Source organism: Bactrocera neohumeralis, chromosome 4 (assembly GCF_024586455.1).
Source record: "Bactrocera neohumeralis isolate Rockhampton chromosome 4, APGP_CSIRO_Bneo_wtdbg2-racon-allhic-juicebox.fasta_v2, whole genome shotgun sequence".
Classification (NCBI taxonomy): Eukaryota; Metazoa; Arthropoda; class Insecta; order Diptera; family Tephritidae; genus Bactrocera; species Bactrocera neohumeralis.
The window spans coordinates 16,015,827-16,039,603 of NC_065921.1; the positions used below are offsets into that span (position 1 = coordinate 16,015,827).

At 35.7% G+C, this 23,777-nt stretch overlaps 1 protein-coding gene and 1 long non-coding RNA gene across 4 annotated transcripts in view; one reads left to right on the forward strand and one right to left on the reverse strand.

The window, feature by feature from the left end:
- Positions 1-23,777, reverse strand: part of LOC126755219 (GTP-binding protein RAD) — a 158,700-nt gene that overhangs the window by 6,822 nt on the left and 128,101 nt on the right. For all 3 annotated transcript variants that reach the window (XM_050467623.1, XM_050467624.1, XM_050467622.1), the window contains 2 exons: positions 9,808-10,089; positions 7,361-7,449 (listed from right to left, as the gene is read on the reverse strand). In XM_050467623.1, the coding sequence (XP_050323580.1) occupies positions 7,361-7,449; positions 9,808-10,089 (371 nt within the window). The remainder of the gene's footprint in view (positions 1-7,360; positions 7,450-9,807; positions 10,090-23,777) is intronic.
- LOC126755221 (uncharacterized) overlaps positions 10,078-23,777 on the forward strand; it is a 101,487-nt gene continuing 87,787 nt past the window's right edge. The window contains exon 1 of the long non-coding RNA XR_007666470.1: positions 10,078-10,193. This is a non-coding gene — a long non-coding RNA (uncharacterized LOC126755221). The remainder of the gene's footprint in view (positions 10,194-23,777) is intronic.

A 23,777-nucleotide genomic window follows, 5' to 3' on the forward strand; every position in this document is an offset into this window, starting at 1 on the left:
TTCGCTGTGTGGCTTGTGGCGCCGTCTTGTGGCGCCACATGTTGCCCAAACCCATACCATCCAATTCGGATCAAAAATAATTGGTTATCATTGAGCGGTATCGATTTCGATTCACAGTAACGTAGCGGTCTTGCTCATCACGGAAGAAGTACGGCTCAATGACGTCGCCGGCCCATAAACCGCACCAAACCGTATTTTTTTTGGGATGCAATGGTGACTCATGGAGTACGTGTGGATTGCTGCCTGACCAATAACGCATATTTTGCTTATTAACGAAGTCATTCAACCAGAAATGAGCCTAATCGCTGAATATGATTTTTCGATGAAAAACCGGATCATTTTCAAGTTGTTGCTCAGCCAAATTTACGAACATTTTGGTGCTGTGGCGGCTTCTGTTCTTGCGTCAATTTAATCTTGTATGAAAGTGGGCCAAGATCTCTGCGGAAAACTCGTCACAACGACGTCACAGAGATGCCCAACGCTGAGAACGACGTGTAAGAGACTGAGTTGGGTCTTCCTCAATTGATGCACCAGCGACAGCTTTATTCTCGACACTACGGGCTCTTCTTTGTCTCACTGGCACGGAGATATTTTGTACAGTGCCTGTAAATTCAAATTTTTCCACTAGACGCTCAATTGTTGATCTGACAGGACGATATCTGACTCCAAATTTCGGTAGTAAATTTGATTAATTTCGACTCGCTGTTGGTTCGTATATCTTTCCATCATGAAGCTGCAAACTTTGATGAAGAGAATTGTCAAAAGAGCGGGAAAAAATATGGTGTCGTTTGCTATCCCTTTCGGTCTACTTTTGTAGCGACCCTATATATAACGTTTTTTTTTTTCAAATTATGGCAAAACTATTACCTTAATTGGTAAAAGTTGAGGAATTTCTGCGATATGAAATTTTACTCAGAAGTGGACAGTGTCTTCCTAGTCAATTTATACAAGTAAACTGGCTTATATTTTGTTTGATATACCATAAAATTTGACCCGAACTGAGAAAGAAACTACTAGATTTGTACGTATTTTAGCACAAGTCTTTTAAAATAGGCTTTTGAACCAATAAATTATGCCAATCTTATTTGTCGTACAGACGATTTTTGTTTTTTTTCTGTTTCGGCTCATTTTTTGACTGCCTTTTCTTAGATTGTTGAACAGTTTCGGCGTCATATCCTTAAGCCCATGTCTCGATACTAGTAATGATGTGTTTAATCAATGTAGGATCCTCAGGATTGCTATATTGTCAAGGGTTTTGGGAGGAGCCGAACATTAACACCCTTCATACTCCAAACATTAACCAAAATCTGTTGAGTCGATCCATAATAGGTGTTGAAATCCTATTTCTCTGCTGGGAACATGAAAATTTCAAGCAGACTTGTTGATTTTTTGTTTTATGGTAAAAATCAATGGACAAACAGCTCACAATACAGACTAAATGACATATAAAAATTAAACTTCCACGAACATAACAATAGATCAATAAAATCTATAATAAAAGTAGTATTGATTCGATAGGCACTTAGTTTAAATGAACCAGTCAAAGTCAAATTTGTTCAGATAGCAAGTAAATTCGTGAAGTGGTCTATATTTTTGTCTGCTATAACGTCCTCAATACCTAATTATATGTTTCTGGAGTTATTCGTAAGAGAGTTATCAGGTTTTTTGGAAGTTTTAACATATTTAAATACTCATTCATATCATTTAAGAGCTAAAAATTACTGCAATTCTTTAAGGTTTACAAATTATAGGATTATCTTTCAAAACCCAAAACGTGTAGTAGTTTATAACTTCCTTAAACAGTTGCTATCAAAAAGAGAGATTTATAAAAAATTGAATCATCATTAAATCAAATAAAACGTTGCCTACATCCAGGCGCAAAAATTTTATTCTATCAAAGACATGCACCTTTCTTAAGTTTCTGAGTATGTAGGCACATTGCTCAATAATTATTTTTAATATATGTGACCTGGTCTACGGAAAGGGGGCTTAGGTGCCGAAAAAAAGGAGAACAATTAATGAGATAACGAGAAACTGACGATTATTTTTAACAGCTTTTCCCAGAAAACTAGTTTTCGCACGTTAGCTCCCTTTTCGTAGACCAGGTCACATATAATAACTGTCTATATAGTTTTCAGCGCTTTTATGGGAATATTACTATTCCAGCTTCGATTAAACATCACTTGTAAACCATTATTATTATCGTGTTTGTAATGTTTTGTGTCAAACCTGAGTGTATTTGAAAGCAATATTGTTTTAAGGCATACACACTCCTTTTACCATTTTGCTAAGAAATTTAGTTATGCAAATTGTTAAAGTCATGCCGGGACTATATGCTTTGGTAGGCTTACAAAAACTACTCCTAAAAAAGTGAAAAAGTGAGCGAATGCGTAAAAAATGCGCCTTTTTGAAGTTGGAAACAAAAAATATGGCATGATACTCGTAATTTACGACCAAGCGAACCTTTAATAGCAACAATGCAGCGTATTTCCAACGATGCCACCTGTGCACAGCTTATTTGTAGGCCTACGCAGACCTTTTGTCATGCGCTTGAACGCATTTCGTGCCACCAACTCCTTCTAAAATTGCATAATAAATATTTATGTCCATGGTTGTGTCTGTGTGCCGCTTAAATTTCCAACTCACGTTTGCATTTGTTGAAAAATATAAAATATTCTGCTTTTTGCTTGCTAACCTCTATAACACTTGACTGCCTCGCCACGGCAACGTGTTGCAAGCTGTGTCGCTAAAATGCTAACGAATCGTACCCCTGTGCGGTGTTTTCTGTTTTCGCATTTTGCTGAATATTCCGCTGAATATCTTTATTTGGCGATTGTGGCATTGTCGAAATTTGCTTTGGTTGTCATTGTTTTGCATTTTGTGCAGCGTCACTTCACTTATTGTCTCAAAAATATTTCAGCTGACGTCATCATTCGTCTGTTTCGTTGCTTCTGCGGTTGATCTATGTTTCTGTATAAATATATAGTATATATATGTTTCTACTACGTCGTATTTTCACAATTGGCATTGGGCCAACACGCTCGCACTCAACGTTCCGTCTGCATTATTAATGCCCCCCATTGGCCGATCAGAGGTACATAAATGTGATTTGCAGTTTCAGCGCAATCAATTCGATGTGTCTGCGGCCATGTCTGAGACAAATAACGGTTTAAGTACGACGATATATCGTCTGCGATTCGATTTCTGTTTGCTGTGATTTTCAATTTTTTCCCATTTGACGAATGGTTTGAGTAATCTGAAGTGCATTTGTGAGGGATTGTGCTTAATGTGCTTTTATTGCTGCTATTTTCGTATTTATTGCGCTTCAAGTTGATGAACGATGCATTTTTTTTTTAATTTTAAATTTCTTATACTATTTTTAGCAAGAAAAATCGGATCAAACCAGTATACTTTTACATATATCATTGCCTTCGAAATAGGCTTTGGACACTCAAAAAAGGATGCCACCCACGAAAAAATCACAAAAGTCCACAAAATAGTTTTGGATCAACGTAAAGTGAAATTGTTCGAGATAGCAGGCACTCTAAAGATATCAACTGAACCTGTACATTGTAACAGTCACGAATATTTGGCAATGAGAATATCTGTGCAAAGTGGATGCCGTGCGAGCTCACTTTTGAAGAAAAACCATGAGGAGATGGTGATTTGGAGCAGTGTTTGAAGATGTTCAAGTGTTATTGCGTCGATATGTGATACTGGATGAAACATGGCTTCATTATTTCACACCGAAGTCCAACTGAAACTTATCCGCACTGCACACGAAGAACCCGCTCCAAAGCGTAGAAAAACGCAAAAGTCGGTTGGCAAGTGCATGTGCAATCTTTATTGACTAACTTAAAAAAAGAAGGATCATCAACAGCGATCCATAGCGTTATTAAACCCGTTTGAAAGCCGAAATCAGCTGCATTTCAAGAAAGAAAAGTTTTGTTTCACCAAGACAACGCACCATGTCAGAAGTCAATGAAAACGATGGCAAAAATCCATGAATGGGTTTCGAATTGCTTTCACATCGACCGTATATTCCAGATATGACTCCCAGCGACTACTTCCTGTTCTCAGATTTCAAAAGAATGCGCGCTCAGAAGAAATTTTTGTGAAATTAAGAGTTGATCGCCAGAACTGAAGCCTATTTTGAAGCACCGAAACAAGCTCTTTATATTGGAACTTAATTTTATGAATTCGTATTTTTTATAAAAGGTGGTTTCTCAAACAATACGTATGTTTTCGAAACAGTTGTACAGATTATTTGATCTCACATGAAACGCTTCTCGTATGCGAGAGTCTCTTCTTTTACTTTACATATATGTTAGAATTCAGCAATAATTAGGGTAGTCATAGTCGAAAGCTTTGAGTGTGTCGCTTCAAGTGAGTTCCGAGCTAAGAGGACTAATGAGAAGAAATACGTATAAGAAACCTAAGCGCTAGACTACTTCTTTACCCTCATTAAGCCAAAATAAAATATTTGATAGTTTGAAAACCTAACAATTATACCTCGTATTTCGGAATAGGTCTGTTTATACTTAGCTCATTATTCACGTCTAGCTGACAGTAAATGCGCAAGTGAGCTTCAACTCAACTTGATATTTCACACATAACTGGCTACGCGAGTTTGATAAACCACTATCATTACAAAGCGCAAAAGCACATACTTCTCCTTTACTCCCCTCAAATGCATTCACCGCTAGTTACCAAACGCATTTTGCCAAATATTTGCGACCACCAAAGCGCTGTGGGGCTTGCTACTTTGTTTCTCTGGTTTGGCAATATGTGCAGGTGTATGTATTTTGACACATACACATGCACACAAACATTTGCTAATCCTCGCCTGTCAACGTTGATGCGTGCTGTTTGTGCTTTGGTTGCTCTTATTGCTTTTGTTGTCGATTGCTGTTTGCTTTGGCTTTTGTGATTAGCATATGTGCTTTTGTATGCCCGCCAGTGAGAAGCGAGTGGACACATTGCGATAAACGGCAAACGGAAATTTGGTTTGAAGGGCCAATAATTTTGACAGGTGTGTCATTTTTGGAGGGACAAACGAGTGCAAAGCCATTTGAAAATGACAAAATTCGCAAAATCGGTGAACAGGTTGCTCGCATGCAGTTGTGATTTTCAGGTGTGTGCGAGATTTCTTCCATTTTTCATTTATGAATGTGGTTTCACATATGCTGTGCCCGAAGTAGTTTTAGTAGAGTAATTTGAAAGAGACAAACTATGCATGTTTTGAACTTTATGCAACGAACTGCTGAGCGAATGAGTTCTTAATGTAAAAGTGGTGACGCACTTTTCTCATTTTGCAAAAAAAAAAAAAATAGGTCTCTGGTCCATTTCAGACAAATGGATTGTTCGACACGCTACTGGCTAGGGGTTTTCTGTGGAAAAGTACATTTATTTACAGCTTAAAAATTTTGCCAAGAAATGGGAACTAATTCTAAAATATTCAGATAAATGCGAGCTAACTTAAAGACCACCTAAGAAACTACTTTGGATTTTGATAAGCTTGAGAAACTTAGTTTAAAAACTGACAAGGTTCAGATTTCCTTGTGCTGATCGTGAAAGATCTGAACTTGTGAAAAACACCAATAAATGTTAGCTCGCAAGCAACGCCCGACTGTTCGGTGGCTCCAAAGGCAGTCAAACTGCATAAGTTTGTTTCGCTCAAGATGCTCGTCAAATAGCACCAATTTTCCAGGTTAGCATGACTGTGTTTTTCAAAGCTTATCTGATATCAATAGCTGCAAATAAAGGGGTTAAACCCACATTTGAGTTTCCAAAAAATTCGAATCTTCCATATACATATAAATGTACATATATTCGAGAATATCTTTCTCCGAAAATTTGAAATGTATCCCAAAAATAGTTTGGGAGTTATGAGTGTATTTGTAGGAATTTATTTACTTAGTGTTTCATTTACTTCGGTTTCAAAAACTTTAAATGCGATTTTCTCGAACAACCCCTTTGTTTACACTTTAAGAGGTTAATGATAATTTTGTTTATATTTGGCAAAGTTAACAATCATTATTTATATTTAGGGTCACCGACCCTTTTGTTTACATTATGACCTTTTTGTTTACATTTAGCCAAGTTCACAACCATTTTTTACATTTACAGTAAAGTCAAAAAACATTTTACATTTTGTGTCACTGAACCTTTTGTTTACATTTTATGGAGTCAATGACCTTTTTTTACGTTTTTGAGAGGTTAATGACCCCTTTATTTACGTTTTATGAGGACTATGTCCGTTTTGTTTACATTTAGCTAAGTTCACAACATTTGCTTGCATTTAGCCAAGTCAGCAACCATTGTTAGTATTTGGGTTCGTTGACCTTTTTTCTTAATATTTGTACTATGTTATTGTCCGGAGAGCAATAGGACTGAGTCGATTTAGAAAAATTTATTGAACCAATCGTTACGATTCTTTAAAAACTTTCAAAAAGGCTACTTTTGCGTCGATGCAGCGCTACCAGCGCGATTTCCAAGCATTGAGGGCGTCACGGAAGGCATTCTCCGGAATAGCCTTGAGAGCTGAGTTGCATGCTGCTTGGATTCCCTCTGTCGTCTCAAAATGCTTGCTTTTCATCGGCCTTTTCAGGCAAGGAAACAAAAAAAGCCGGAGGCCACATCTGGGCTGTAGGGCGGCAGCGCAAGTGTTGGAGTGCTTGATAATATAAAACTTGATTTCATACTTGATTTGCATGCAGGAAAGTGAATGAATCTGATACATATAATTTAAAGTTGTATTTTATAGGAAGTCGTTGTTTTTTGTCCGATTTCGGCCGAACTTCCTAGGTACCTAGTTTCATCAAGATATCTTACAGCTTGCACTGGTAGACAAGGGATAGTCACCCGGAGTTCATCTCGTTTCGTCATCATGGTCTTTTATATACAGTATATGTAGGTTATATAACCCTATAACCCTATATCTAATTCGATTAGTTTTAGGTGATGCAAACTACCGTAAACAAAACTAATAAATTCTGCAGCAACAAGTTGCAAAATGGATATATAACCCTTTAAAAAAAATTTCTTTAAGAAAATAATGTTATGTTTAGCACCAGGTGTGGTTTATTTTATAGTATAATATTACAAGAAACACCCACTACTAATTGTCCCTACCTTCTCTTTGCAATCGCTTTCCAATCACTGTCGAATTCACCGAATCGCAATCAATTAGCGTCAATTCAGCAAAACACTGAACTCATTCGACAGTCAAAAGAAAAGCAATCATGAAACTGCTTGTCCTTGCAATTTCTACACCTTTTCTCTATGCAAACGCTTTCAGCGCTCACAATATTACACTCAATTAGCTTGCTACAAAGGCTTCCTGCACCATTGCACTCACCTTGTTATCCTGTTGTCCCGTGGAGAACTTCAATTCCGATTCGATGCCATTTAGAATTATTGAAATATTCTGCTCCGCAACATCGCATTCTGCAAAAAAAAAAAATTAAATAAAAATTTTGTGGTATGAAATTAGAAAAATTACTAAAGAAAAGAGAAATGGGGAGACGTTTTTTAGCAGAACTGGAAATGACTTTTATAATAACAGAGGAAGAAGTTCAAAGTGTCAAAAGGTGTGGCAAAGTCACATGACCTTGAAAGTAGTGAGTGACATGCGCTGATTTGTTTATACAACGAAAATTAATGTTTTTTTTTTTACAATAAATACAGCAACAAAAACAATAATGATGGGAAAATTAACAAAATATAGTTGACCGATATGAAAAAAGTGAGTAAATTGCCTGAAAATTGACTGCTCAGACAGATACTCTTCACTTGTGGTCACTGCTGTTGTATATATACTATATATACGCGTATGTATGTATGTCATCACAGCAGCACGCCAATTTGTGCACATAAATCTTGTGGCTGAGTAATTGATAAATTGATTACTGTGGTGGATAATTTGCATGAAAATAGCAGCAGATACATTTTATATGGCACATGCATGCATGTATGTATATAGTATATATGCATGTCTGTATGTATGTGCTTATTTGTGCCTGACAGGCAATCTCTGCAGCTGAAAACGAGGCGTTCGTCCATAAACCACTGCAAAAGTTGTGTGGTCAACACGTCACTGCCTTAGCAAGCAAAAAATCCACACGCACACACATACACTTATATACAGACACACACTCACACACATGCATAGATTTGCCACCAATTATACTGTATTAAAATTAAATATGCTTAACAGCGGTGCGTTGATAATGCAATGACCACAACCAGCGGCAGTCAGCCACACCCGGGCGTATGAGTGACAATTTAATCAAATTATTTTTCATTGCCAGCATTCACATGCGCCACCATGCATTTGTCTGTGTGTGCGTGTGTCAGATTTGTAATTCAATTTCCAGTTGCAGTGAGCACATCCTCAGCACACTGTGTGTGGCAATTATGTGCGGCGCGCGTTATGTGGCTGGTGGGTGTTGGGTTTAAGCGGCATTAGTAGTCGCAGCTGCTCACCATTTCATAACGGTATATGCATTCGCTTGGTTGCGGTTGCATCAGGTGTTAAGTGAAATTATTTTTGATTTATATTGGCTCACAAAATTCACAGCTACAAAACGGTATTGCATGTGGCATTAAAATTTATGGCAATTAAAATTTTGTTTAGTTTTAATAGAATCCATTTGAAATGAAATTTTAATTGCGGTTTTGCGGATTTTTGTGCTTATTGCTTACTTTTTAAATGTTGCGGGTGCTTTAAGCATTGCGAAACTGCTAATTTTAATATTATTTCGAAAGTTATTGGTATTTTAAGCTATTGATATATTGATGATTTACGAGAAAAATAAACAAATAATTATAAACATATGAATATTAGGGCACTGCACTTCTAATAAATAGATTTTGTTGTGTCCTGTGCTTTTTCAACAATGCAATTTTCGATTGTGGCTCTTTAGTTTTGCTTCATTGGTCCTATTGAGATTCGACAGATTCGTCATCGAAACAATAGCTTCACAATCCTTAGCTAGCTTTCCTCTTTCTATTTTTTTCTGGCACCAAAAAGCCGATATTGGACTACATATCAGCCATACAAATGACCAAAAATCAACTTATTTTTGTATGGAAAACTTGTCTATTTGATAAGATATCTGCAAGAAATTCGGCGTGAAGTATTTTCTAAGACAAATATACTATTTTCGAAAAAATTGTTCAGATCGGGCCACTATAGCATATAGCTGCCATACAAATTGAACGCTCAAAATCAAGTTCTTGTATGAAAAACTGTTTCATTTGACTATGTATCTTCACGAAATTTAGCGTAAATTATTATCTAAGTCAAAGGTAAGATCACCGAGCAAATAGTTCAGATGGAACCGCTATTTCTTATAGATGTCATATAAATTGCACCTGTGAAGCATATTATAGCTGGCGTACGGTCGAAGTCCTTTTTTTCTTGTTGTTACTTGCATATCGTCACCTAAAATGCAAAATAACTTCATCTATTTTCATAAGATTTGAGTTTTGGTTATAAATTGGTTATATATTGGGTATATATTGGTTATCATACACTCATATTGAAACAAAATAGAGTTTTGGTTATAAAATGTTTGTATATTGCTTATAATACCTGACAGCGATTTTCGAGTTTTTTTTTGATGATACGTTGTTTTGCATTTTAAGTGACGATATATTAGACTATGTAACCTACAGCCTTATCAATCTTCAATACTTGAGATTTTTGAAGCAACTAATTTCCTATATTTTTCTCCCATTTTACTTAAATTTCAATACAAATTTCTTAAACTATATTTTTTATCTATTTTTTCTACCACTCACCTGGTCCATCGTATGCATTAATGCAGTCTGACGTTCGAAATTGCTGGATCAACGCCTGTTTGCCAACGCCAGATGCACCGAGCATATCTACGCGAAACACTTCGACCGGCTGTTGTTGTTGCGGTTCATCCTGTGCGCCCGTGTAATCGCCATTAATGCCACCACCAACACTGCCGCCAATGCCGCCACCGCCACCCAGACGCGGGTGTATGGGGCTCACCGGTGCCAAACTGTTGCTGCGCGAGCGGCGACGTCGAAACGAATCGCCACGATTGATGACGCCTTTATTTGTATGGGCATGGAATATGAAAGTAAAAAGTGTAGAAGAAAGTCAAGTTATAGCTTGGATGGAGAAAGTTTTATGTTTAATATGCTGAATTTTTAAGGTGAGTGTTTTGTGTAATTGGTTTTCTATGCAGTTTCATCCTAGATATTGTTCTGAGTGTTTTCGTATAAAAATGGGGGTTACAAGTTAATTTTATTTTTTTTATCATTGATTTCCAAGAATATTTCTCCCTAGGAATACTAAAGACTAAAAGATTAAAAAAAAATATTCATATTCTCCGCCATGGCGTATGAGCAACATTTCTTTACTCAAACTTTTCATAATTTTTTGCAATTTTGTTGTATATTTTGTGTTATTTGATGAGATATTTTTATCAATGCCACAATTTCATACCAAATTGTTCAAATCGGACAATAATGTCATGTATGTAGTACAAACTGGCCAAATTAACTTATTGTATGGAAAACTTTTTTATTTGACAAGTTATCTTCACAAAATTTGGCACACATTATTGTTGAACGTAACACTATAATCTCCCAAAATATTAATCAGATCGGACCATTATAGCATATAGCTGCCATACAAAATTATCAATCCAAGTCGGTATAAAGATCTTCTTATACCGTTTTATGTTGTAAGAAATGCTTCTCTGAAGGACTATATACTATACTATAGCTGCCGTGTAGCCGCAGTTAACGTTTTTGCTTGTTTTCACATAAAATTGAAGTCTATTATAGTTAAAAATATAACCTAATATTTATACATAAGGTTCACTTGGTTTTACTAAAACCGTTATATAGCTCCATTTCCATAAATACGACTTAAATTTGAAAAATATGTAAAAAATATCATGTTTTTCCAAAACAAAATGTTGGTTTATAGAAACACATTATTTACATTATTTATAAGTCACCATGGCGTATGAGTAATATTCACTTACTCCACACTTATATTGTTTTTGTTGTAGTTTTGTTAGATTAAATGTTGTGTGAAAACAATTAAAAGCTTTCCTAAAAAGGAAAATTTGTTTCAAAAACTAAACATTTCTGTATAAAAATTCGTTCACCGCCATTCTCCTTGGCGTATGAGTAACTTTTTCGAACTCAACCTTTACGTTAGTAATCAACATCAAAAGCCAGCGAACATTGCAGCATTTCTGTTGAATTAAATGATTTACTATAATAATTTGCGCCACAAGCCGCTGCCAAAAATTAAAAATGCCTGGCATTCGGCTCGGCAGGATTTATGCCAAAAACCAACTAAGCCTTGCGGCGTGTCCTTGAAATCCACAGATAATTCATATTTTCAATTATTGATTTTTTACTACGCGAGACAAAAGCTTGCAAAATCCGCAACCGTTAGTCTTGTTGTAAAATATGCTGCATATATTTGTTTGGGCGAACTCAAGTGCAAATGCAAACAAAACAAGCGAAAAACATGAAATCCCTAGTTTGCATGTCATCATTCACTCAGTCAACGCCAGAAGGGTGGAAAAACGCGCATAACGCAAAAGACAAACAAAAAAATAAAAAAAAACGTGGCATGGGCGGATTTTAATTTTTATAAAAGCCGCTTATAAAAAGCAAAAAGAGCCGTAAGAAGTTGAAAACCATGCGAATGCATAATTTGTGTCATTCTTGGTGGCATTTATGGGCTGGCATATACATAAGCAGAGCCTTGCGCATCAAAAGGGTTTCTTTGTTCACATTTTGCAATATTTTGGGTTGTCACATACTGCCCTTTTTGGAATTTTAAATTTTAAAAATTTATTTTTTTAATATTTATATTTGAAAGTACTCGAATGTTATATAAAAAAAGGTTTCATAAACGATTATGGAAGAGCTAAGATATGGTACTTCCAATCCAAAGTTAACTGGGCAGATCGAAATAAGTATACTGGTTATACAAGGAGTAGAGGAGGATGTAAACTAATGCCATCCATGTAAGATTCTCAACTAATTTTGTTCAGAAATCGCGCATTCAGACCAATATAAACTTGGAATAGTTAATCGAAAAAATTAATGCTATTATATCCTTTTGAGTTAACTTTGGGTGCATGAACTGATTCCCTTTATTTCATGCAAAAGTGCTGGCCACCAAATATGTCTCAAATCGGTGTGAGAGCTAAGAGAGTGCAACAAAAATCGCCAAGATGCTCATAGCGAAATCCTGGAACATATATATGTATATGTATGTCCGAATCTACCAATTTTACTGCCGAATTTTCAGTTTTTAGTCGAATATTTTACAAAATTATAATTTTGTTAATCTCTGAATAAAAGTTCGTTCCAATGAAGCGATGACTTCAGGTTCTCTTTGAGTTGTTCCACCATTTAGTTGGATTTAATTAGCATCTAGATACTAGATATTGTTATGGAAACTCTAAATTCCTTGAATCATGCGGGGTAAAATAGCTTCGATCGAAAAATGAAAGATAAGTTAGGTAAATAGCCTGAAATTCATGAAGCTACAAATAATGCCATTTTAAAAGTTAGTGGCGATTCGTTGTTATATCTAAAGTTACAAAGAATGGATCAATAAGACCATCACATATCGGCATTGCATCTTGAGCCTGCCACAAATTTATCGATCAATGCAGTTTCATTTCCAACCAATTCATCTGGTTCGTAGAAGGTATGACAACCTAGGAGCTGCAACCTTAGTCTGACAAAAGCTGCGAAAATATTTTGTTCTTTTCACCTTATCTTCTTCCATGGCTGCCAAAAGGCCAGTTTCTGGTTTGAACTCGCATTATTAAGACCTTGCTAAGAGTAAGTAATTCATAGAACTCTTACGTTCCACTTTGATGCAGAAAGTTTTCGCAAGCGCACATTTGCTAGCCGTTGACTAACGCTTTCTAAGCACACGCAAGGTTTCTAGATCCAGCACCGGAATACAAGAGGGCAGGAACGGACTCCTAAGCTGTATTTTGTTAAGTGTGCCTTCACTTAGAGGCTCATCGTCTTTATCACTGTGTTTATCATCCAACCAAGTCTAATATGGAAGTAGCTTGATGCCACTGCTAATGATTTGTACATTTCCACACTGCTGTTATGAGTATTATTATTGTAGCGGCAGAATTCTACACAGTTGACAGTCTTTGACCGGATAATAAATCCGGGTTCGTTCCGGATACTTCCATACTAGTTTCACTCGACTGTCAGCTCGAGCTCGTGGCCTGTATTACGACTGTGTTATTTCTTGAAAGTAGTTGCAATTTGGAGAAGGGTTGCTGCTACCTTAACTTCAGCCACTTCTGCTAAAAAGGCATTAAAGTGATCTGAAAGTCTGAAGCAAGGGTTCATTGAGAGCTCAAAAAGAAAAACTCTTCCTCTAACATTCACCTTTAGCTTCGAACTATCCGCGAAAAAGCTCACTGCACCTCTTCTACAGCGGTTCCAAACCACCCATATATCTCTGCGCATGGAGAATATACAACTAGAAATAGATTCTGCGACGGCGTTCATGTTGTTAGGACTGCAGTTGAAGTGATAGAAGGTTATGGAGTGTCGTTTTATAGGGCCCTTAATGTGTCCGGTTTCGTAAAGTCTGATAGCAACTCTCGCAGCAATGTACCTACCGGCTGTTATGTGTAAAAGGATATTAATTACTATCGTTGATATTGTACGTAGTGCACCCCTGCTGCCAATGAAAGCCCTTCTTTGGACACGTTCGAGCTGTTTACGGAGCATGGCTTTACTGTGCGCTTTCGAAGAGGAAATTACATCATAAAACAATATTCAATGCTTCTCATTCAATCCTTTGTAGCAATATAAGGCAACATCCTCAATCTTCCTCAGTATTGAACTATCAAGATATATTTCTATTAATTATATTTCTCAAGCTCTTCGTAAGAGTTTAGTTATAAATATCTATGATTTTCCAACGTTGCTCCCAATAAGGTTTTCGCAGATTATTTTAATTGTCACTATGATAGCTACTAAAAAATTTCAAAAGTACCCTAAAATAAAGCAAATATTACCGCTTTCTTATACATATAGCACTGAAAATATTATTTTTTTATGAGTCTAGTCATTCATTCCGCATCGAAATAGAATTAAATCGAATAAGTAGGTTTATCAATCGAAATGGATTCAATAATTAGACCAAACATTTCAAACAATCAAGAACCACCTTTGCTCTTCATGCGAAATAAATGTGAAGAAAATGATTGCAAGATCTATAAATTATGCAAATAAAGCCTGCAAACATTCGCAGAAAACTAATAAAATTCGAAAATTGAAAATTGAAAGCTATTAAAAATTAAAAATAAAAACGAAAATGAAATTGCAATTCTGCGCACGTGAATAAATCAAGATGTTCATGGGCTGCTGCTAATAAATTAGAGTTCGCATAAATAAGTGCCATAAAAATCTAGCAGAATAAGCAAGCGGAAATATAAATGCCAAAAATATTGTGCACAATAAACAACAAAAAAACAACAAACAAATTTGAAAAACTAAAATTTTTAAGTAAAATTATCAGTTGCCATAATCCAACAAACGACCAACGGACAATTCACAATTTGTTGAGACTTCGGTATAGACGAGTGCAAATGTGTAAAATCAGCTAGAGAGAGAGTGAGAGCACTAAAACAATGTTTTAAAAATATAAAAATAAGGAATAAAATTTGAAATTAAATTAAAGTGTGTTTCGAATGAGGGTTTTTGGACATAAAAAAAGTTTAGGAATATACCCAAAACCTTTCAGTAAGCGAATAATGCCGCAAATATACCAGAACTGCTAAGAAATTTCGTAGTATTGTCGGTGTATTATTATGTGTGTGTGCTGCCACATTTATATTTATATTTATATTTACTTTATATATGTATGTACACATATACATGTACATATTTACTTTTTTACTGAGCGCACATGTATTTACTCCTTTATGCCTGCTGCACAGACATATCCTAGTTATGTGTATATGTATATGCTCCAATACAAGTGCGAGTCACATTCATTTTCAGTTTGTAAATATTTGCGTATGTATTGTCCGTTAATTAATGTAATTGCTATAATAATTGGAATATAATGAACTAGCGTTGCATTGTAGCCGGTGACTTAATTAGCACAAACGGTTAGTTAATTTGTTCTGAACAGGAAGGAAATAAGCAGAACAGAAAAAATAAATTTATTTTCGCTTTTTTGCTCATATGGTCAACACATTAATAGATTATAGAGAGTATCTTAATTTATTGTTGCTACTCATTTGTTTAAGAAAGTAGAAAACTTAGAAAATGTTGACTTCGACTGCACCGAAGCAATATACAAACATAAGTGTTAATAATCCGAGACAAATTGCGTGATATCCTATCAAGGCAAAAAGTTTCAATACAAGCAGCTTATGCCGATCGTTTAGTTTGTATGGCAGCTTTATGTTATAGTGGTTCGATATCGGTCGTTCCGACAAATGAGCAGTTTCTTGTTGAGAAAAGCACGAGAGCGAAATTTCAGATCGATATCTCAAAACTGAGGGACTGGATCGCATATATAGCGACGGACGGACAGACAGATGGATAAGGCCAATTCGACTTAGCTCCTCACGCTGATCATTTGCATATATACTTTATGTGGTCTCTGATATTTCCTTTTGGGTGTTACAAACCTGGTGGCAAACTGTCTCTGTTTTACTGTCTTACTGTGGCTACAATTGCTGAGCACTTTATCACCAAATAATGTTGTTGAGTCATATTGATCCGAAGATGTTGAGAGTCATAGTTAATTTGGCTTCATATCTCTCTGGAATCTTACTTTTTTCACATCTCAAATTATAGATATTCAAATGTGTTCAGCCAAGGCTTGAACCTTATAGGTTTCTATATTTGCTGAATAAAGTCAAGACACACACTACAAACCATTCGAGAAACGCCTACGATGCACATTTCCACTTACTTTAGATTTACCTTTGTATAAAATGTGTAATTTGAATACTTCAAACAGTTTTTCCGGCAGTTATTGATAGATTGCCATGTTTGTCTCATTTAAGGGACCAAGAGGAAAATAAGAAATATTTAGTCAAGCCAGAATCAGTTTCCATCAGTTCATATTAATACATAAATTTATCCATGTCATCTTCACCGCAAAATGTCCCGTGGGGCACTTGCCCGGACCAAGGCTTAAAATTATTTGTATCCCGTATCTTTAGACATCCAAAACTCGTTGAAATAAGAAAAATAACACGATGCTGTATGTGCTTAAGTTCAAATTAGTTTCAATAATGAGAAAATTAACATTCTAGCTGAAGCTTTAAAGTTATACTATCTGATCAAAATTGATCAGAACTGGTTCATTGAAGTGGTCAATTGGAAAGTCCTTACCATAGTAAAACACATTTTAGTGGCAAAATTATTTTTTACGGAACATATGTAATTGCACTTCAACTGATTATAGCGACCCGCCAACTATTTGATACCATTTTTGTGGTACGATTTGTCGATTTCCGCAAAAACGACCTTAGTTTCGGTAATCACCACTTCATTCTACGAAAATTTCTTCCCAAATGGTACTTGTTTGAGATCTGAAAACAGGAAATAGCCGCTGGAAGTCAGATCTGGAGAATACAGAGGATCAAGAAGCAATTCAAAGCGCAATTCATGAATTTTTGCCACAGTCTTGTAACTGATTGTGACACGGAGCGTTGTTCGGTGAAATAGAACTTTCTTTTTCTTCAAATGCGGCCGTTTTTCGGCGATTTCGTCTTTTACATGGTTAATAAGAATATGTAATAATCGCTGTTGATGTTCTTTCTCTTTTTAAGGAAGTCAGTGAAAATTATTCGCTGCGCAACTCAAACAGACGCCATAATTTTCACAGCTGACTATTATGTTTTTCCAATCTTTCGAGCGGGTTCATCGTATGCCGACCATTCGCATAACTGTCGATTGAACTTCGCAGTTAAAGAATCGTGCCATGTTTCATCCTTTATCACATTTTGACGGAAAAATTCGGTTTTATTCTTGAACTTCTCCAAACACGTCTCCGAATCATCAACTCGTCGCTGTCTTTGGTCAAAAGTGAGTTCTCTCATACTCAAATATTCATGAGTTCTCTCATACTTAAATATTCATTAATGATGACAGACTGTCTGCTATCTCGAACAACTTCAGATAACGATTGTCCGAAATTATTTTATATTCAACAATCTGATCTCAAATAACCCAATCCTACATAACCTAATCTCAAATAACTTTCATAAAATGAGCTTACAAAAATTGCTCATTCATTATATAACACTACTGGTAATTAACAGCACAACTTGCCAAGCCTCTAATACTGTCAAACCTAAAAATCTCCATGCAAACTAAAATAGCAACACAAATATCAAACGCCATAAATGTGCAAAAGTGCCGTGATTGCAGCGAAAATATGAAATATAAAAGAAAATATTTAAATTGCAGCCATTTACCCACACAATCATAGCATTTTGCATGTACATATGCACATACATATCTATGTGATGTATGCGTATGTATTACAAATAACGAGAATTTCTCTTGGGTACAATATATGTGAAGCACAATTACAAAACAAAAGCCAACGGAAAATAGGCAAATTGGTGGAACGCGAAGCATTTACTACTGTCTCTGCTGCACTCACAGCTGGCGACCGCTCATATTCCGTAGTAAGGCCGAATATTTACCCAAAGTTCCCTGCGGCTTTAGCACAATCCAAAACAACTAATATGGTATGTGCGGTGGAGTAGACTGGAATAGAGGCACGTGAAAACAATTGAGCTTGGTGTATAATTCAAATGCGAGCAGTTAAAATGTGAAGTGGTAGGTAAAACACTGTTGTGGCCAAATGAGGGTTTCCAAAACAATGTTTTTGAGAATAAGTCAAATAAAGATGATTAACAATTCAAAGACTGATTGAAACAAGTTTGTTATAAAACCAGTTTCATACAGGAAATTAGTTTTTATTAGCATAAAATGCGAAGAAAATATGTGTGGACTATGGCGTATGAGTAATATTTTTATATATCTCTCTTAGCAAAATTTTTAAAGCAAAAATTTAATATTTTTTAAATTACACTGCTGTAGTTATTCTAACCTTGTCCTTGGACATTCAAATGACAGTTTGCTATTTGACGTCCCTATGACAGTTATCATCAGACATCTATCAGATACCTATTTGAAATTCGTTTGAGCGTTGCCTTCTAAATATTTTGACAGTTGCGTTTTGATATCCGTGTGACAGTTTCAGTCTGACTACTTTTGACTACTGCCATTCAAAGATTTTTTTTCGAAATAAAATCGTAGTGACAGATAAATATTATTCTTTCAAAATTTCTGCTGATTTCAATAATATATAGAGATTTCTCTATGCATCCAATTTTTCGCTTTATTCCCATTAAGTTAAATTAAACAGATATTTAACTTAAAAAAAAAATATACTTTTACAGCCTGGATATTAATCTCAACTTTTATTATCCCCCACACAAGCAACAACAACATTTTTTGAAAGTAAACAAGCTCGTATCGAATTATGCTCGCCAATGTAACAGGTTTCATTCAAAGAGCACATCGCGAAATAAAATCTATTTTTCGTTTAAAAGTTCGCAAGTTCTCTGTTTTTATTGCACCTATGATTGATATGACTGAATTTGAGTGACGTGCGTGGAATAAACAAAGTGATAAATGAATGAAACACGTACAGATTTATTGCCCTCAAACAAGACTATAAACACAGCCAAATGACCGTTCTTGCTGTTGTTTACATTAAATGGAAAATAAAATAAAACTCTGGCACTAAAAAATAAATTGTTTGCTATAAAATTAAATAATGAGCTCATTTCTGTTAAAAACTCACTATAATTTTATTGTTTCTGAGCGCGTTATGTGCGATTTAAGTTTTTAGAGCTTTCATTATAAGCTCATACTGGTCACAGCGTAGAAGTGAACTGATTGCATTTGAGTGTGTTTGGTAAAGAAGGAATTCAACTTTATAGCTATGTATGTATGTAGTATTTGGATACAGATATATATTTTTTTTATTTTAAATGAGGTTTTGAACTACGTTACTAAAAAAAGTAGTGGAAGCAGAATTCAGTTATCCTTAAAAATGCTAACTTATCTTTTCTAATGAAAATTTATTAGTCTGCTATTACCGTTTTGAAGCTTTAACAGGAAAAGCTTTGGAGCTTTCACGAGGTAAGGAATTATATAGTATGTTAGAACTTAAATGCCAACGAAAAATTTATATTTATGGTTACTACAAGAAAAAACACATATTTACAGGGCACTCGAAGTGTAACCAACTTCAGACCGTTCGCGCAGCTGTCGCACTTGAATCAGCTTTTTATAAATTTGCTGAATGACAGCACCCGACGCATATTGAAAAATGAGCTTAAGGCCAAGCCTTACAAGTTCCAAAAGGCCCATGATCTCACACCGAAGCAGCAACAAGTAAGACGTGAGATAGTGAAGCAGTTGCTTTATATTGGCCGAAAATCAAATTCTGATTATTGTGTTTTCTGACGAAAAAATTTTTCCAATTGAGCAATTCGTAAACTCTCAAAATGATAGGGTTTACCTGACCGACCGTTCATACGAGAATCTAAGTCATGGGTTGGCCACCAGGAGGCAGCACCCGCCACAAATAATGGTTTGGGCCGCTGTCACCGCAGATGGGCGCTCTCCAATTGTTTTCATCGAGCCTGGCGTCAAAGTAAATGCGACATATTATCGGGAAGGTGTTCCGGAGACTGCTTTGAGGCCGTGGGCAAACAAACATTTCGGTCGCAAACCATGGACGCTTCAACAAGACTCAGAACGTCTCACAAAGCGCGAGTGAACCAAGAATGGCTGAAAAACAAAGTTCCGAACTTCATTACAACCACACAATGGCTCTCGAATGCACCAGATGCGAATCCAATGGATTAATCTCTCTGGGCTATTTTGGAGAGCAAGGTCCGAAGAAAGCTATTGTCCGTGAGTGGGCCAAAATACCGGCAAGTCACATTAGGGCAGCTTGCGATTCGTTTTTTGACCGTCTCAAGGTCATAGTTAAGGCAAAAGGTGGTCATATCGAGCAAAAGTGAATTGGTCCTGAATTTATGATTATTTTCACACATTTTGTACTTTAAAATAAATAAAAATAATTTTAAAAACCGAATTTATGGCTTTTTTTATTGGTTACACTTCGAGTGCCGGACCCTGTATACGTTTTCCCAATAATTATATTTAAGTGCTGGGTATGGCCTTTGAGCTTTCAATTATATACAGTAAAGGCTTTTGTGCTTTCACATAACAAGAAATCATTGATTGAGGACTTCTACATATTAAATGTAAATAGTTATATTTAGTTTGACTTAGTCTTAAGTGAGTTCAAAACAGATTATTTGAAAATCATTTTTTAATATCATCACCATTTTTAACTTATCTCAATCTCGTATATAAATATTTTTGACCTATACAGTAGTTTGTTTGATTAACGAAAAAAGTTTTTGAAACCGTTTAAATACAAAAATACTGCTGTCTTACGCATAATCATTGTTATTTTTGTTTTTAATGAAAGTTTTACTTCCTGAAAGCTTTAAAGTTTTATCTAAGATTAATTATAATTGTTCCGTGATGATGTTTTTCGAGCATTGAACGCAAGCTTTCAAGTTTTTCTCTGTGGATAAAGTTAATTGCTAAAATAATATAACTTTAAATAATATTGGGTAGTCGAAAAAGTCTTTTCGTATTTTGTACATAGATGTCGTTGCAGACGTATATCTTCAGTGCTACCAATCACATTGTGTCATACCATATAGTGTGTGAAAGGTGAGATGTTAAGGTTCAATTAACCAAAAGATTTGGGAAAATTAAAAAAAGTTAAAGCTGTTCAAAAATGCGGGAAAATAATGAAGAAATTCGCTATATTTTGAAATTTTTGTATAAAAAAGGGAAGCATGCCACATAAGCCACCAATGGAATTTGTGAAGTTTACGAAGACGGTGCTGTATCAGTTCTGGAAATTTCGATGTGAAAGATGCATCTCGCTCTGGTCGACCTATTGTTGAAAAAGTCGATGAAATTATAGAAAAGATTGATTAAGAGCATCACATAAGCAGCTATGACATCGTTAAGGAACTTAACATTCATCACCAAAATCATTTAAAAACGGCTGGCTACAAAAAGAAGCTCGATATTTGGGTATCACAAGAATTGTCTGTGAAAAATTGAATGGACCGAATTAACATCTGCGATTCTTTGCTGAAACGAAATGAAATCGAACCATTTCTGAAGCGAATGGTAACAGGAGACGAAAAGTGAATCAAATACCAACAATAATGAGCGAAAAAGATCATGTTCTAAGCGTGGTGAAGCGCAACAAATGGTCGCAAAGCCAGGATTGACGCTTTGAAAGGTTAAGCAGAGTGTTTTGTGGGATTGGAAAGGAATCATCCACTGTGAACTGCGCCAGCCTTGTCGAACGATTGATTCCACATTTTACTGTCAATAACTGATGAGATTAAAGCAAGCAATCGAAAAAAACGGCCAGAACTGATAAACAGAAAGGGCTTCGTCTTCCATCAGGACAGCGCTAGACCACACATTGATGACTCGGCAAAAACTGGAAGAGCTTGGCTGGGAAGTTTTGATACATCCTCCATATAGCCCAGACCTTGCACCATCGGACTACCACTACTACGCTTTCCTAGTCCGGTCAATGCAGAACTCCTTTGATGGAGTAAAGTTGGATTTAAGAGAAGCCTGTGAAAGTTACTTGTCGCGGTTTTCGCCGAAAAACCAGAAGAATTTAACACTGATGGAATAATGTGTCTAGCAGAAAAACGGCAAAAAGTGGTCAACCAAAATGGTACATATTTGGTTCATTAAAGTTCATTATATACAATACAAAAAAAAAAAAATAAGTTGAAGTTTGTTTAGAAATACGAAAATACTTTTTCGACCATCCTATATATATGTATACAAGTATATCATGTGTATATATGTATAGTTATATACCTGCATATCAAATACAGATTATTTATGCGTTCAAGTTATTTTTGAAATTTCAGTTATTCTCCTCTAATTAAATTATTGATATTATTTGTACGTGATTCCCCTACACACACATATACAATGCCACACAGAAGTGTGGAGCAACGCAAACCAGCTGGCGCAAAGAATTTTTCGACGTTTTCCACGGTGCTGCGCCTTGGGCAGAAATGCAAAACGTCTTGCCAAGGCAAATTAGCACAAAATCAATTCTCATATGAAGAATTCGATTTTATTGCGCGCCGCACACGCGTTACAGATTTGTTTTGAAATTTCGCAAAGAATAGAAATTAAGAAAAGTTTAAGCAAATATCCGGCGAAATAAAAAATTTAAATGATTTTTGTTTTTGTTTTCTTCATCGCTCTGCCTTACCTTAATGCACTTCAAAGCAATTTTTATGCCCGCCAGCTGGATTATTTTGTATTTAAATAGCGTGGGCCATGTGGAAATTTATTTATAAGCGAAATTAATATTCTTCTTTTAAACAGAAGAAATGCTGCTGCGATTCTTTTGTATATAGTTGCTGGTTTAAAATAAAATTAGTGATTTTTTTTAAAGATGTTTACTGTAAGTTAAACAAAAAACATTGATTTTCGTGGAATAAAAAGAAGGTTAACTTTGGTTTCACTCTGATTTGTAACCTTCACAAATATAAAAGCTTTTAGGTAGAGCAAGTAAGGAAGGGCTAAGTTCGGGTGTCACCGAACATTTTTAACTCTCGCATGATAAAGTGACAATCGAAATTTCATTATCCGTCATTTACATATTTTTTTATTTTGCTGTAAAATTAATTAGATTAGTAGTTCCTGAGATATGGTTTTAGATCCATATTTAATTTTAAAAAAAGCCTGGGTGCAGCTTCCTTCTGACATTTCTTCCGTAAAATTTAGTGTTTCTGGCGTTTTTTGTTAGTCGGTTAACGCACTTTTAGTGATTTTCAACATAACCTTTGTATGGGAGGTGGGCGTGGTTATTATCCGATTTCTTCCATTTTTGAACTATATATGGAAATGCCTGAAGGAAACGACTCTGTAGAGTTTGGTTGACATAGCTATAGTAGTTTCAGAGATATGTACAAAAAACTTAATAGGGGGAGGGGCCACGCCCACTTTTCCAAAAAAATTACGTCCAAATATGTCCCTCCCTCCTTTAATATCTTTATTTATGGCTTAGTTATGACACTTTATAGGTTTTCGGTTTTCGCCATTTTGTGGGCGAGGCAGTGGGCCGATTTTGCCCATCTTCGAACTTAAGCTTCTTATGGAGCCAAGAAATACGTGTACCAAGTTTCCTCATGATATCTTAATTTTTACTCAAGTTACAGCTTGCACGGACGGACGGACGGACGGACGGACGGACAGACAGACATCCGGATTTCAACTCTACTCGTCACCCTGATCACTTTGGTATACATAACCCTATATCTGACTCTTTTAGGTTTAGGACTTACAAACAACCGTTATGTGAACAAAACTATAATACTCTCCTTAGCAACATTGTTGCGAGAGTATAAAAAGACCTGTGTAAAATTCCCGATCAATATCTGATAAGCTGAGGGTCTAGTACGCGTTTATAAGGAGAGGCACACAGGCGCACATGGCTAAATCTACGCAGTTCGTCACGCTAATCATTTATATATACAGATATATTTTAGAGGGTCTTCTACGTTTTCTTCAAGGTGTTATAAACTTTG